Source organism: Rhipicephalus sanguineus, chromosome 3 (assembly GCF_013339695.2).
Source record: "Rhipicephalus sanguineus isolate Rsan-2018 chromosome 3, BIME_Rsan_1.4, whole genome shotgun sequence".
Taxonomy (NCBI): domain Eukaryota; kingdom Metazoa; phylum Arthropoda; class Arachnida; order Ixodida; family Ixodidae; genus Rhipicephalus; species Rhipicephalus sanguineus.
The window spans coordinates 130,097,820-130,114,196 of NC_051178.1; the positions used below are offsets into that span (position 1 = coordinate 130,097,820).

A 16,377-nucleotide genomic window follows, 5' to 3' on the forward strand; every position below is an offset into this window, starting at 1 on the left:
CTAAGAAATGCTTCGCATTTAAAAGAAAACAGGTACTAACAGCTCACTCAAAATTTCAGGCAATGTAGACTGGATTCTTTATTCACTTTCTTTCTAAACTTGACCAAAATAGATAAGATGCACACATATGCTTATTTTTTTATTCTCCCCTCTTGAACACCCCTTAGCTTACGAAAAAGAAATAACTCGCATGAGCCATGCCTCGGCTACACCGCGTGAAAGTTTCTTCCAAAGCATTTATAACGATATGCAAGAACCTTGCGCTGTCAGGATATTTCATATGGGATATAACCCAGAACCCAGTGAAACGGGGGTATAGGAGGAAGCGCGCAAGCGTTAATACAGCACTCGCTTCACGAAAAGCCCCCCATGCTGAACGAGAAAGGTCCCGTATATTGACGATGTATCCGCATGAACAGCGAGGCGAAGCGACAAAGGGCAGGCACTGCTGGAAGGAATAAATTTTAACAAAGAACCACGACGGTGACAAAAAACAAATAAGAGAAAACGTTCAAAACGTAGAAAAGAACGTTAAAGAGATACAGTTCGTCGTAAAATACACCGGGCGAAAAACTTTGTCAGAGGCCCCGGAAAAACAAAATAGGAAGCGTACCCAGTAGCGAGACAGCAACGAACGCCAGCATGGTCGATCAAGAGAAGAAAATCAACCAAAGAGAAAAAGCACGAGAGAGAGGATCGCGCAGCCACCGACATTGACGATAAATGGGTTATAAACTGCCGAGATTACGTACTCGATGGATAGAAATTTAGGCAAATATAGGGCACGCAGATGCGACTTGCCCACAGCGCCCCGCAGGCATTAGGTTTTTTTTTTCGCTATTCCTTCTCCCTGCTTCCATCGTTTTTCCAACGCCCATAAGAAAATATACAGATCCTCAAAGCACCTAGCGTGGCACATTCGACCTCCTTTCCTAAATTCCCCATGGCCCACCTTTCTTGAATGTTGTCTTTTTAGCTTCCTTTCTCACCAGGTTTCGAAAACCATCTATAGCCTTCTTCCTCTTCCTATAATTCTCTTTCTGCATCCATCTATCCCTCTCACCCTATCCTGTCGCGTCATATTTATGTATCTCCCGAAGGCTTTCCCAGAATGGGTCTCTAATACGCCGGGACGAAAATTACATTTCTGATCGACCCGCGCACACGCAGACACTATAGCACGGTCACCAGAAGCACCCTTTTCTTGATATTTATTGTAACGTTTTATTTCATTGCTTTTCTTAAATAAGTGGCTCGCTGGGCCGCACATTCGTTTTCCCTCCTCCTTCGTGGGTTTCTATCACTGGAACACCACACACCCACACACACACAACACACACCCACAACACACCACACACACACACACACACACACACACACACACACACACACACACACACACACACACACACCACACCACACACACACACACCACACACACACACACACACACACACACACACACACACACACACACACACACACACACACACACACACACCTTTTTTTTTTCCTCCTTTTATTTGTATGTGTGCTTCATTGCAGGTGAAATTGTTCCAGGCGCACCGCCGCGAAATAGAGAGGCAGAAAACCCCAGTGTATACAGAAACGATATAGGCGATATAGGCAATCCCCGCGAATCCTCCGAAACGACGGTGGTAAAATATGAAACGGGAGCGTAGAACACATAGAAATAAAAAAAAAAGCGCGACGAGGCGACGGCGACGAAAATTAAATGCCTCTTTTATTTACCCTCTGGAAAGACGAGCTCTCGAGCTTCGTCTTCGTGAACGTCAACTCTTGCACAAAAAATGCGAGCTTTGCGTAGATAGCCCAGGAAACCGTAAACACGTCTGCACCAAAGGGGATCAACCGTGCCTCCCTCGGGGAACAATTGAGATTTATTCAATGTCCCCGTGCAGCGATTGCTTCTCCAGGTAATAACATCGGGCCCAACTACGGAGTAAATCCCTCCCACGCGCGTTTTCGAAATCCCTGGATGCGGGAAATGAAGCGTGGGGCCTCTAAACTGGCGAGTAACACAGCAGGTCCCTCACTCTGAATTCGCAAAGGTGAGCCGATGACTTGGAATGAACGAGCATAATTAGAATTTGATACGACAGTGTATATACTTAATTTGTAGCGCTTCACAAGGTATTAAAGATGAAAGGCCAATGATATACGAACGCTTGTAGGGCAGCCAATAAACTGCAGGCGATAAATTAATTGTGTTGCACTAGCCAAAAGAGGAAGCTGCTGCAGATTTTACCACTGTCATAAACGGTAAAGTTTATCTATATACAGAATAACGAGCGTGTAGATTATTAACGGTTGCCATTTCGCTTACGACTCACAGCAATAAACAAACAATCTTCTCTCCATTTCTTGTCCACGTTATCGACGTTAACGTGGCACGTGTGATTTTGCGTTATATTTCGCAACATGAACTAACGTCATCTGAAGAACAGGCCACTGGCCCGTTGGGGTAAGTTGGCGCTCATTCTAAACCGTCCACCCGCAAACACCAATTACGCGCCTCAAAGGCAGCACGGCGCTGCTTAATTAGCAAGCACGATCCTCAAAAACCGACGGAGCGCGTCGCGAACATTTAGAATTCGCGCAATCGGAACTTTCTCTTATGTGCATGCGGCAAATCGAAATGGCAAGTCGAGAAAACCGCGGTTAGCGAAAACAAAGAGAGGACAACACACCTGTTATACTCTACGCTGAAGCAACGTTGGCACTTTATTTACATGTTAACAATACTGAACTGGATTTCTTGGCAGTTGCACCCCGGTCAGTGTGCACCTTCTTCTACACACACACACACACACACACACACACACACACACACACACACACACACACACACACACACACACACACACACACACACACACACACACACACACACACACACACACACACACACACACACACACACACACACACACACACACACACACACACACACACACACACACACACACACACACACACACACACACACACACACACACACACACACACACACGTTCATTGAACCATTATTCCTGTAAAGCGTTGCACTACCGTGTACTTCAGCGCTTGTAACGAAGCCACTAAAAGCGCACCCGTGCAGCGGATTACTGCGTCCTTTCAGAAGTAAACATATTTTAGCGATCAACAGAGCCTCAACTTGAGCTAGTTGGTACGGCATTCTAATGTGGTTGCGCTCAGCAAAAGACACAAAGGACAACACGACACATAGAACTGAACAGGTAGTGTGCAGCCCCTGTTCACTGCGCACTACCTGTCCACTTCGCTGTGTCGTGTTGTGCTTTGTGCATTTCGCTCAGCGCCACCACATTAGAATTAGCGATCAGGCTCTATATCTGATTTTTGCTTCTATGCGACTATCTTTTTTTTTTCTTTAGTCAAAAAGTGGCGCAACAACAAACACGCTGCAATACATCACGCGTCTGGGGTACTCAGTCGAGTCACAATGTATTACAATATTTGCCCCTGTAAAGCGTGCACCGCCGTGGGCAAGCACGCATGCGAAAAAGCTACTCCACAAGAATACAGACTCCAATTGCACGCGCAAGCGCATCACAGCGATCAAACATTTCCTGTGCTTTTCAATACTGTCTGAATATCTGTTTCCTTTTGTCACTAAAATGGCGCTCTATAAAGCGCGTTGCAGTACACGAAGCGACGGGGATGCCCAGTCACATCACAGCAACGCACAGCAATTTCTGCCGCCCCTGTAAAGCGTGCACCACCTTGGACAGATGTGCATGCAAAAAAAAGCTACTTTACAAGCACATGTTCTTGTCCGCATTCTGGCACAATAGAAGAACGAAAAAATTACGAATCACGAAAACACACACACAAATAAAAACGGCAACGGTAAATATCGCAGACAATAATTAATAGGCAAGAAATAAAGGCGGAGCGCGATGAAATAGGTGCAGTCATGGCGTTACGACAGGCACTTAAAAATAACGAGCACGCATGCTGCGAGCGCTTTGTCAAAAGGAAAGCAACGTTGGTGCGTTGTCTTGTTTTGTCACAGCAGTTACATTAACATTCGAACATAGAAAACGTTGAAGATATTAAATGGTTAAATCTCTGGCGTGAATAACTGATCCAACAGACACACGACAGCTTCATCTTACTGTTAAACTCTCAGGAGAAAAACAGAATGAGTAAGAAAAACGCGTTTGGTAGGTAGGATAACTACGTCATAACAGTACCGTACTAGTTTTCAAACGTTGCTTTTAAGGTCAGCAAAAAAAATCGTCAATACACTCACTCCCCAGCACGCTCGAGACGCTTCAAAGGCTACGACCCACTTCATCAACGTCTAACAGCAATAGCATTTTTTTTCCTTGCTACTCCTTCAAGAATAAGAAAAATAAAAACAACGGTAAAGGCTACACACTGAATGATGAAGGTAACGAAACATAAAAGAAGGAAGTTTTGTGATCAAAGGGAGCGCGCCTATAACAAGGTCCATATAGGAACTCTTTTAGCCCACTCTGAGCGGATTGGGGAACATGTGCCGCGCCAGCACGCTACGAACAGCCGGGCAATAACTTAGCTGCTCCACCTTATCGGTGTTCGCCCGAAAACTTGTTTGTGACGCCTTTCGCTCGGAACAAGCCCAGCTCCTTGCGAAATCTCCCAGCGCTGGCACGGAGCAGACCTCGCATCGCATTTTTCTCATCCAGGCGCCACGTTTCTTCCAGCGCGATACAACTAAGCTCCCGCTCGAACGTTAAGAACAGATGTTCGGCACTTTCCGTTCAATTTGGCACCGAAGGCGTAGATCTACGCTGCGATCTGCCGGGCAAAGGAGAGCGATAAAGAATAAACGCGTAAAAGCGAAGTATAACGCACGACAGGCAACACAGCGTGCCACCAAGAGGAACTACTAACACCGGGATAAGAGCTGGTTTCATAGCAGAGGCTGAAAATAGCCTACGACAGAAGAGAGTGTTCGCCTTTGCCGAGATGATAACTAGCTTCGCTTCTCACGATATCCTTCGAACAAAAGATAAGAGATAAAGAAAGAAAGAGAGCAACGGAGGATTGGAAGTAACCCCTCACAACAGCCGCGCCTGACAGCTCGTCGTCGTGGGGATTACTGCGAGTTGGACCACTAGGATGAGACTGTCGCCTTTATTTTACCGTCGCACCTTACCAACCGTCGCCCTCGAGTTTTCTAGTTATCGTTTCGTCGTATCCCTTACTCAAATTACACAAGGCTTTCAGTTGGAAAAAAACAGGAACGGTGGTTAGGGTAAAGTAATAAAGCCGCAACGGATCGCCAGTCTGGCGCTAGTATAGGTTCCCAATAGCTCTTAATAGCGCGTAAAGCTTGTCACCACGTAGATAGTCACTTACAGTGTTTTCGAAATTGAACCGCTGTTCACGGAATGGTATGACGTACAAACGACACACGTTTCGCCATGGCGATCACTTAAGCCAATACGTCCTACATTATTGTTCGGCCATAATTTGTTGCTTTCAACTTCGAAAAATCAACCGATCGCAAAGAAAAAAAAAGTAAGTCAAACGAAAGAATAAAATTTTCATAAACTAAGAAAGCGTATGGACGGAACTATTCATTAACTATTCTTTCGGAAACGCGTGCGCTTCTGCGACCACAAACAAATACTGCACCCTTTCTCTCTAGCTCGTTCTCCTAAGCGCAGAGGGATGCCATCTTATTAGCCTCGACAAACTCAACCAGGTGCAGCAGCGTTTGTCTTCAGACACGAGGAAGGGAGCGTCGAGCGGGAAAGGAGGGCGACACAATTCTATCCGTCGGGGTGAGCGACGAGCTTCATCGGAAGGCGCGACGAAAGTACGCCGTGGGAGCAACCGTTGGCCGGAGGCCTAATTACGTTAAAATGGGAAGGCACGGCTTTCCTGAAGAGGCCGACGAGGGGCCTATTTCTGGGCCCTTGCGAACTTTACGCGCCGAGAGACTACATTAGCATATTGCGCGGGGGCGCCAAAGAGTCTGGCTGGCCCGCTTACCTTTTCTCTCCACTCTTTGCTGAAGACTAACAATGAGAGGGGGAGAGAGAGAAAGAGAAAGGGGGAGAGAGACTAGGTACGGAACCTGTGAAGCTCGAGAGCTTGTCAGTGGCGACGCACACGCGCCGCGGCAGAGATTAGAAACGCTGCCGGCGCGTGGAGGCGGATGATAAATGACGCCCCGGTATTCTCGGCAAAGTTGTGCGGAGGCGGGAAAACTCTGTTGCCCGGAATATCAAGGTGGATACAATTAAACGCAGCCAGTGAAATTAACTTCTGCGCTCGAACTTTGGAGCAGCTTTTTCTCGTTCTTTTTTTTATCTTTTGTCCTTCCTCCTCGCCTCCGCCGGCGCAGGGTAACTAACCGGATACTGCGATACGGCTAATCTCCCGGCCTTTCTCTTAGAAGTTATATCACTCTCTGTCCCACGGATGCAGACGCTTATTGCTCACGTACCTGAACGTTTACAAGCATCTTTCTCGCGGCTGACGGCCAGCCTGGCCTGTCGTCATTGTATTCATTCTCGATCATGAAGGCCCAACCGAGGCAATTCGCAGAACGCGTGCGATGCTCGTGCTAAGATGCGTAGTCACGCAGCGAATATTCAGACACGGTAGTATTTATCGCGTTTATTTTCTGCCTTGCCACATTTCCAAGTTTTTATAAGCAGGATTGAAGACCATGACTTGACGCAGCCCTTGCTGATCGAGTTAAGCGCGTGTACAGCCTGTCTTGAAAGACACCAGTAGTGATGGCGTAGCTACATAATAAGGGCTTGGTCACGGAGAAGCTAGCTGCCAGACGTGTATTCTGCTCAACGCCTGGCTTATCTGCCTTCAGGCGACCTCGTAGTCATCATTTAATAAATTGCTCGATTACATTGACCATTTCATAAAAGACGGCATTCCGCTCTAGTTATCTCGACAGTATTCCTAAACCAATCTTCTAAACTTTCTGCCGAGGTAGCTTCGATTAACCATTCATAAAAATCACACTTTTTTTAAACGTATCCTACATTGTTAGCGCAAGACATATATGTGTGGTGCGCAATCGAAAATGGCACATAAAAAGAATAAAAATATGCTATACCAAAAAGCATCCAAACAACATGAAAAAAGCAAAGATAGAGTTAGAGAAGACGGAAATCCCAAGATCCCCTGATCACACTTTCAATACTCTGCCGAGAAGCTACGAGAGTTGTTAGAACTGACTATATTTTATATTTTATAACCGCTTTTGAAATATCCTGCGCAACGGAACAGGAAAGCTTTTTTCGATCAACGTTGGGACACGCGGGAGTAGCTCGGGAGCAAGGCCTCGAAGAGCACAACGCACGAGACTGACGTAATGGCCGCGTCGCGATGAAAGCTCGTCCTCCCTGCGTGGAGGGAGCCTCATCATCTCTACAGGCATTTCATAAGGTTGTTCTCTCTCTCTCTCTCACCAGAAGTAAGAAAAGTAAGGTAAATGACACCAACACGTGTCTCTTACTGTTACCGATGTAGTTACTACTACGGTTAATTAAGCCTTATGAGTTTTTCAGTATCAGAAACAGACTCTACACAGTTCACTTAAGAAACCACGTGAAGTCTCCACGTGAAGCAAGCCACGAACCTCTCAAAGGTTTCCGTCTCTTCTTCTCTTTGCGATATACGATACTCGAACGTTTGGAAATAACACAAAGCTATGTCACCGACATGCTCCCAAGAAGGCACATGGAGAAAATTAGGAGGCGTGTGACCACAGTGAGCTTAGCATTGTTAGTGAAGGTACGCTATAACGTTTCTCCTAGTAGAGGCAACGGTGACACAGTCGTCTCAGGATTAATTAAATACGATATACAGCACCACCACAAAACACTCTTCCTGCATCCGCAGCATTCAGCAAAGATAGCAAATAAGCTAAGTCACCAAACGTTGCAAGCGCGCGACAAGTACAGCTTGTTGACGTGACAGTGCTCTTTCGAGCTTTATTCAAACACATTTCACCTTCCTGCTAAGACATGTACTACGCAACACGCGTCTTCCCACACGCGAAGCTGACATTCATATGCACGGCATTCTCCTTTACAAATAACATTTTGAAAGAAAAACATTTCTCACCATAATGTTGCTAATGAAGACACGTAGCGTTGAAAAAAAGCACGCGCAAAATAAAAAAAGGAGGAAGTAGCCGGAGCTAAAGGACCACCGCCCAGGAAAAAAAACGAACGCCGAGGAATATAAATCGCATTCCGCGCGTTGTTCGTATACCAAAGAGAATCGCGAAGCGAGAAGAAAACAAGATTGCTACGTGACGTCCTACAAATCCTCAAAACACGCAGCCAGAAATATACGGAGCAAATACAGAGCTCATCCTACGCGTTGGCCGCGCTTCAACGCATTCATGAGCGACAAGCTCGATGAAGCAGTGTCGGGGAAGGAGCCAGGGGTGAGCGCAACACAGTTCAACACCCCGTCGAGAACACACGCGCTCGTGCGGCGTGTATATACAAGCATGTATACCCTGTTTCGCGCGAGGAATCGCGAAACAGCAGCTCAGCGCTCGCGGTCCATAAATCTTCGTTTAAGCCGCTCGTCTGGGTGGCGCGCTGCTTTCGCCGCAGCGGACGTTCGCCGCGGCGGCGAGCTGAGGTTGTCCCTTTCCGGTTCAGCGGGTGAATGTGGATACACATCCGACCACGGTGAGTCTCAGGGATCACGGGAGGACTCCACCTCTTGGCAAGAGGCTCAACGAATGGTCTCCTTCGCTTCCGTAAGTGCTCGCAGCTACACCGCGGTGTAGTTGATGACAGCATGAAATACAATAAAAAAATAAAAAAGAAAAGCTTTGCAGCAGAAACTGAATGGAATGTACTCGCGACGGCGCTAAAAAGTACAAGAAAGGAAACAGACGCAGAGCCAAGCTCACAACGCCATCTCCTGCGGCCGGAAACGCGCCGGGGATTGTTAAATATCCCCGAGCTTCTTTTCGAGTCGTACTCCGTTGCAGAGAGATATCGCGCACGGATCGGAATCCTTTATAACTCCGCGTTGTATGTATATATATACAAACGAGAGCGAGGGAACCATCTCCCGAAGTCCGAGCGATGGGCAGGGAGGCGGCGGTAGCGCGGCTCCTGCATGGAGCCAGGAGGCTTTCTCTTTTTGAGGCGCGAAACGCGTTCAATTATTCAGCTGCGACTGAGAGCCGCCGACACTCACAACGCACTCACACACACCGCAAAACGAGAGCTCCAAGGCGCATAGTTTCTCGGTTCGATCGTGCCGAAAACCGCGGGCACCCGCAGAGGAGAAAAACTGAAGGGTGTAAACCCGATTTTCCTTACATTCTTTTCTTATTTTCTTTCTCACACATGAAAGTCTCCCGCTTATCTTTGCTGCATGCACCGTATACGAGATATCTTGTTTCGTCCAGCGCATTACGAATTTACTCGAGAGCGCGCATAAGTCTTCACACTCACCCGACCTAGATGGGGAGAAATGGGGGGAGCATTCACTTCGTTGCTGTCCTGCGAGAAGAGAAAAAAAGAACAAAAAGAAAAAGGAGGGCGTAAGAAATAGAAGCAGGAGTTTGCGGTTGTCATATTAGATTCAGAAGCTGCAAGGTGTTCGCTTCATCGTTATTCATCATTATCAGCCTATACTGCAGGACGAAGCGCTCTCTTAAAGGTCTTCAATTTACCCTATCCAGCTGCCACTGGATAGGGTAAGTTGATTATATACCCCCCTATCACCATATCCAGTTTGAGCTGATTCCATATCGTCCCTGCGAACTTCTTAATCTCGTCACTGCATCTAACTCTTTGCCGTCCTCGGATGCGATTCCCCCACTCTTGGTATCTATTCCGTTACTATAAGTGACCACCGGTTGTCTGTCCCATGCATTACGTGACCGGCCAAGGTTAATTTCCTTCGCTTAAGTGTGCTTTTAAAAAATGTAGAACCGTACAATTACATTAGGTATGTCATAAAAAGCGAACGCGCACTAAAGCAAAGCGCGTTATATTAATGTCATGCTGTATTACCTCAGTGAGACCTGAATTATGCAACTTTAAAGCCTAGAAACAACAGCGGAGTAAGTGGTGACTAAGCTAACGAAAATAAACATAACGATGTGTATTTTTGGTAGCAACAGAGACAGTCAGCGAATCCCATTCCTATCGACACTGTAGGTATATTACGAACGTCCCACCAACACTTCACGACAGAACATGACGCATGGGAGGCGTCAGTGAACTCGACGTTGCCATGCCATCTTCATTGGTTTCATTTCGTCCTCATTGTTTTATTTATTTTAGCATCATAAATTCTTTAATCCATTGTTCTTGATACCTAATATATACAGCGAACTTCAATAACATTTGCTGGCAGGCTAGTTGGTGAAGCATAGTTCATGGGCAAAATACAGCACAAACCAGACGATTAACACAAGGAAGACACGGGACAGAGTGCTGACATATACAGCGAGAAACAAACAATGGGTGAAAAGCAGAGACATTCTCCAGGGAAAAAAAAAAGCTATGGATTGAGGTGCTTCCTACGTCAGTCTTTACACAGCAGCCCATGCGCAACAGGAAAGAGAACGCGTGTGTATAGCCATCTCATCTAAAGCATTTGTTCGAATATCGATTTTTATGCGACGCGCGGTTTCTCGCTGTGCGAGAATATCGGCTAAAGGTTCAACAACTCAACCCACTTTACGAGTTTACGCGCGAAATGTCCCGCATTAATACGCGAGAACATGACACATCACCGAGCACCAGCCGCGTACTCCAAACAAAGAACGACACTACACTTCTATGACAGCCTCAGTTGCGGACACGTACTTTTTATAAGTCGGATTAGCTCCCGCAGTATGAGGGTCTTGCAGCACGTCGATAACACGAGGTACCGGGCGATCACTATAACACATTAGGGCGCAGAAAATTTCCTGCCCAGCCGTCTCCCGTACGCGGTGCGTCTCACGCTCAGTTAAGCCCGCATTATTGCTCCGGCATCGTACGATCCCACCTCAAAATGCGTTGCCATTGGACACACGAACTCGGGAAACAGATAAACTGCGTAAGCCTCTCAACGCAGGGGAGTAACTCGTATTAATTATACGCCTAACAAGTGTACAGCAACAATTCCCATCGGCGGCTATTAGCGAGACGAAACGGCCAAACAAATGTTTAACTGATAGGCAGAGACAATTGGGGCGAAACTGTTCTCCGTTGAGAAAGACAGCCGTTGAAGGCCCATGCGAGTCGCATACACGCGTTCCGTTTCGAGCCATTAGGCGCCTAATTAACCATACGCTCTGGAAACGCACGCCCCGCCAGATGCCGATCGCCAAAGCATGCCGTTAAGAAGAAGAAGCGCGGGGCTCAAACAACCACACCAGCACCATAACACAGCGTAATGTTCGCGCTTAAGCCCATCCCAAGCGCAAGCATCGATCAGCTAGACTTTTTTTGTTTTTCATATTGCCCGAGAAAGCGTGGCGTTCTATTCGGGGATGGCATACGCTAATCCCTCTTGCGCTCCGCGAAATCGCGCTCGCCTCGACGGGCTGCAAAATGCTGCTGTTTCCGCCACAACGGCTATAAAGGCATTTTCCTCATCAACCCATAGGTTAATTTAATGACGGAGCGGCAAGAGCGATAAGCATTTAATCTATTAGAAGGCATCCGCCCTTTTGTCATTATTTTCGGACATTTTCGTTGTTGCAAAATGGAACGCGATACCGGCTGGAAAGCAGCTGACGCAAAAATACTAAAACGAAAACTAAAGTGAAGCAGACGGTGGCCGCGTTCCGTGGAATGCGAAGAGCGCCTGCACGCTAATTACACGGTGGAAGCGACTAGCGCAGCGTCATTGCTTCGCGTCATTTGCTCGGCTTGCAGTCGCTATACTTTGTCATTCGGGAAACAGCAACAGAAACGCGATTAGCGAAGCGAGAACTGATTCTAAGCATGCTTCATAATTTAAGGGGGAGGGGGATGGAAGCATCTCGAAACAAAGGGCACCGGAAAACTGATCGATATTTGTATACGTTAGGCACATGCCGCATTATATCAATCTGAACAGCATCAAATCCATAATATAAATGACATATTTTGATAAAAGAAGGTTGCCATGCACACACCGAATGAAGAGATCAAGACAACACAAACGCCGACTAATGTAAAGGCGCACTGCGGCAGAAAAGAAAATAGACGCAATAAAGTATCTGCGAATGCATAGGTGTGGAGCGCCACCTGTACACCCAGCACACGTGGGTGTCTACGAGAGAGAGATAGCTATAGTCGGATACAACCTCAGAAGTCCGGAGAGGTCCCACCTGCAGACGGCCGAAGCGCGGAAGTCGATCGCCTCCGCGACTAAAGACCTAGTCCCGCTCACGCACTTGGCTATGTTCTCCGAAGGCGGTGCCTGACCGGTAGTCCGGCTCATGACGTCAGTCCAGATTTGCGCGCCCATTGGTGCAGGCTTGCGTGCATCCGCCTTTGAGGAGGAAATGCCGCGGACTTCTAAAGTTGTATTCGACTATAGTCAGGAATAGCAATTCATTGACGTGCCAGGCGTTTCATTCACGCGTGCCGGATTAACAGGAGGCGATCCATACCTGCGCATGCGCAGATAGGTTTTTGTGTCTACTTTATTTTCGGCCGCATTGTGGCTTTTCAGTTCACGCAATAAACATTAATATGCAGAGTATCTTTCTAACTCTTCTCTCTCACACATATGCGTGCATGTGTGCGCGTTTGAAAATACGATGAATAGTTATAAGTTCAGCGCTCGTCTGCGCCGCAACCTGTTCACTGCACGAAACTCAGCAATGCGCAGTTCGTTCACAGCGATGAATGCTACCTTAGAAGACAACAAGTATAACCGTCTAATGGATTCCTATTACAACGAGAGAGCTTCGCTCATGAGAGGAGTTCCAGCCCTGTCTCTGGTATATATATATATATATATATATATCCCGCAGGTATGCCGTTGGTGCAAGCAACAAGTCATATATGTGCGCCGCTAATGCTTTTGTTTATTTTAATGGGAATCAAGCATCTCAGAGGAATTCGAGCAGGGTTTCAGACGCGCTATATCAGTCAGCTTTTGGTGCCAGAATGACAAGTATTTCCGAGATAAATTTAGAAAAAAAGACATGTGTAGCGATATACATTGGGATATACGAACTATTAATAAAGCTGTAGTGAAGGCGAATACAGCATTAATTATTTACGAACGAAATGTAGAGGTTGCGGGAAGCTTGTCGCATTTACTCGTATTCCACCACTCCCGGATAGTGTGGGCTAACTGCCGGCTAATGTTGTCAAATTTTGGCTATTCGCTGTTATTTAACAATGTAATGCAATATAAATGTGTACTACCTATCCATGCATCAACCTCCATTAACGCTTCGCACACTACGACAACCCTTCTTAGGAAATATTGCTGCCTTTTTTCCCCATCTTTATATGCGTTTCCGGCGCATTTCTGAGAGACCTCGATAACACTTACATTATTTTAAGTAGGAAAAAAAGAGATCAGCTACCCATGTAAAGTACCGTTACACAGGACTTCTATGGGAGAAGTGTGTTCCAGTGTGTTTGACGAATTTCCTTTCAAGAAAGACATAAAGAATTTCAAGAAAGACACAAAGAAGGATAATTGTTGCGGTTTAACGTCCCAAAACCACGATATGATGATGAGAGACGCCGTAGTGGAGGGCTCCGGAAATTTCGACCACCTGGGGTTCTTTAACGTGCACCTAAATCTAAGTACACGGGGACATAAACAAGGAAAACGGCAATAAATGTTTCGGTAACGCTCACCGCGCATTGCGACTACGGCATTTAGAAGCAGTGAAACAAACAGCACAAGAGTGAGATGTAACGCACAATGTCTTGACTATCGGTCAGTGGTTTAATCAAATGGCGTAATACGTGTGGAACTCCGCAAGAGGCTGTATAGGCCTAATAGCACAAAGGTTAGAACGCAAAGTGGGCGTCTTGCAAGAATTTGAAACCAAACAAGAGCTCCGACGACACTCAGTGCCACATTCAGTACCACGACAGAGCTGTACGTAATGAACAGTGAAAACATAATAATAATAATAATAATAATAATAATAATAATAATAATAATAATAATAATAATAATAATAATAATAATAATAATAATAATAATAATAATAATAATAATAATAATATCTGGGGTTTAACGTCCCAGAACCACGACAGAACAGTGAAAACAATAAGGTGAGTTGCTTGTTACTATCCTGCCGATCATGCGTTCGATATCGCGGCTTGTACTTTGGCTCCTGCTATTGTTTTGAGCCCCGGTAGTGTTAGTGTGGGCATTGATTTTAATATTTTCTGTAAGTGTAAAACCTAGAACGATTGTATATGTTACACTTGGGACCGTTTATGTTATGTAATATGATAAATGAGCCCACTTCCATTACTGAAGTATGGTACAACTTAAACGCATTCTATATATGGCAAAAAAAAAAAACATTATTCGCGAAGAAGAACGTCTCTGTAGAATAGCATGGCATGCTTATATGACAACGTTCTTTTGTTTTTGCAGAAAGCGGTCACTAGTAGGTATGCCCAAGATTGATGGCACAGTTCACGTAGGAAACAAACGAAGATCTTCAGCGACAAATTTGTCGCCTAGTATACCACTGTCAGGTTGTGGTGCGCCATATTACAGGGGGATGAAATGTCACGCTGCCCTGAAATACACGAGCAGTCGTATACAGCTGAGTTGAGCCCGTAAGGTAACCGCATAACCTGAACTACTTGAACGCGAAGTCGGCATGCAGTATATACGAGGCAGCATATTGCGCACATAAATCTTTCTCTGACTACTGACTCGCGACACGCCACGCCGTATAATTTGGCCACATATTAGACCCAACTATAGATTGCGACCAACATGCATCGTCGACTTCGCTACTGCGGACCGAAGCAACGCGCGCGATATTATTGACAGCGCGACGGAATAAACTAATCTATCTTTATGAATGAGTCGAAAGGCCGCCAATCTCACCTTTCGTCTGGCAACAACACTGCGACAGGAAGAGGCAAGAACCGCCTTTAGAGTTCCGGTCGGCGCTACGCAATTTCCTGTCCCCCGCTTGCGCGCGCTCTTCGACAACTATCCCGGCAGCACTCGCACTGACCGGTGTAACAACACTCGAGTGAGCGTTCGCGGGCTCGAGGAACCAGTAATCCTCGGTGCCGCCTCCGGGACAGCGGTCTGACGACGACGCGGACTTCTTCTTCGCCTTTCGGTCCACGTCGCCCAGACAGGTCTGGCTTCGTTGCAGCAGCGGTCGCCGACGCCAGAAGGTCGACGTCCCGCCGGCCTCGGGACGCCGCGTCGTTCGACGTCGCGTCGATGCGCCAACGACGGCCGTCGACTGTTGGGAAGGCGACGCCTTATCCCCGACGGTGCCGTCCGCGCTCGAAGACGCTCGAATCTCGGGCAACCTCACGGCGTCCATGTCACAGGCGCGCACAAAGAGGCCGCGTTAGCAGTTGGAGCTGTCACGACTTCATCTTGATCCAAAGGGAGATTCCTTCGAATTGAAGGCGCTGAGACAATGGCGTCGCCTTGATCTCACGAAAAAAAAAAAAAGCACAGCTTCAATGGTTCTATTCTCTCAACAACGTAGACTACCACGCATGTTGCAACGTCGCATTGCACTACAGAAGAGACGACACATCCGGACAACGGCAGCACCGGACGGAAGCGTCAGAGCGGTCCCTCTCACTGTGGCGCTGTCGACGCCAGCCCCTCGTGGACGCTTTGCCGGCTCCCACAATGCGTCACGGGGAGATCCCACCACCAACTGCACCCGAGACTCCCCCAACTTTGCAAAGGAAGGGAAGCGCGGGAGCTGTGGGGACGCAGTGCACACGGCGCGCACTTGCCGCCGCCAGCAACACTTTTTGTCTCCCCACCATCTATAGACCCTCAGTCTTTGCTCGAGGGAGCGACGCGCGCCACTCCGAGCACGGCGCTTTTCCCTACGTTGACGAAAGCCGCCGCTGGCGGTGGTGGTGGTTGATGGCGAAACCGAGCGCCGAAGGATGACGAAGCGAGAGCACCGCCAGCGCCTTGTTTCCTTCCCACTCTGTCTTCGCCCGACTCTCCCTCTCGGTATCTGACTACCCTCCTCGCACTGATTCACATGGCGAGAGACTGACTCGGGACCGCCGACGCAGCGATGACTCATGCGAGTGCCAGCCGGCCGCCGAAGTCACGTTCTTCGATTCGCGCACAGCAAAACGCGCGAACATTAAAATAAGGGGAGCGCCTGTACCAGGAACGAAAAAAAAAAAATGTTGG

General features: G+C 47.3%; 1 protein-coding gene across 1 annotated transcript in view; it reads right to left on the reverse strand.

Annotated features, from left to right (window-relative positions):
- LOC119385843 (serine/arginine repetitive matrix protein 2) overlaps positions 1–15,529 on the reverse strand; it is a 48,718-nt gene extending 33,189 nt beyond the window's left edge. The window contains exons 1-2 of the mRNA XM_037653216.2: positions 15,073–15,529; positions 9,495–9,542 (exon numbers count right to left, since the gene is read on the reverse strand). Of these exons, the coding sequence (XP_037509144.1) occupies positions 9,495–9,542; positions 15,073–15,529 (505 nt within the window). The remainder of the gene's footprint in view (positions 1–9,494; positions 9,543–15,072) is intronic.
- Between the last annotated feature and the right edge of the window lie 848 nt (positions 15,530–16,377).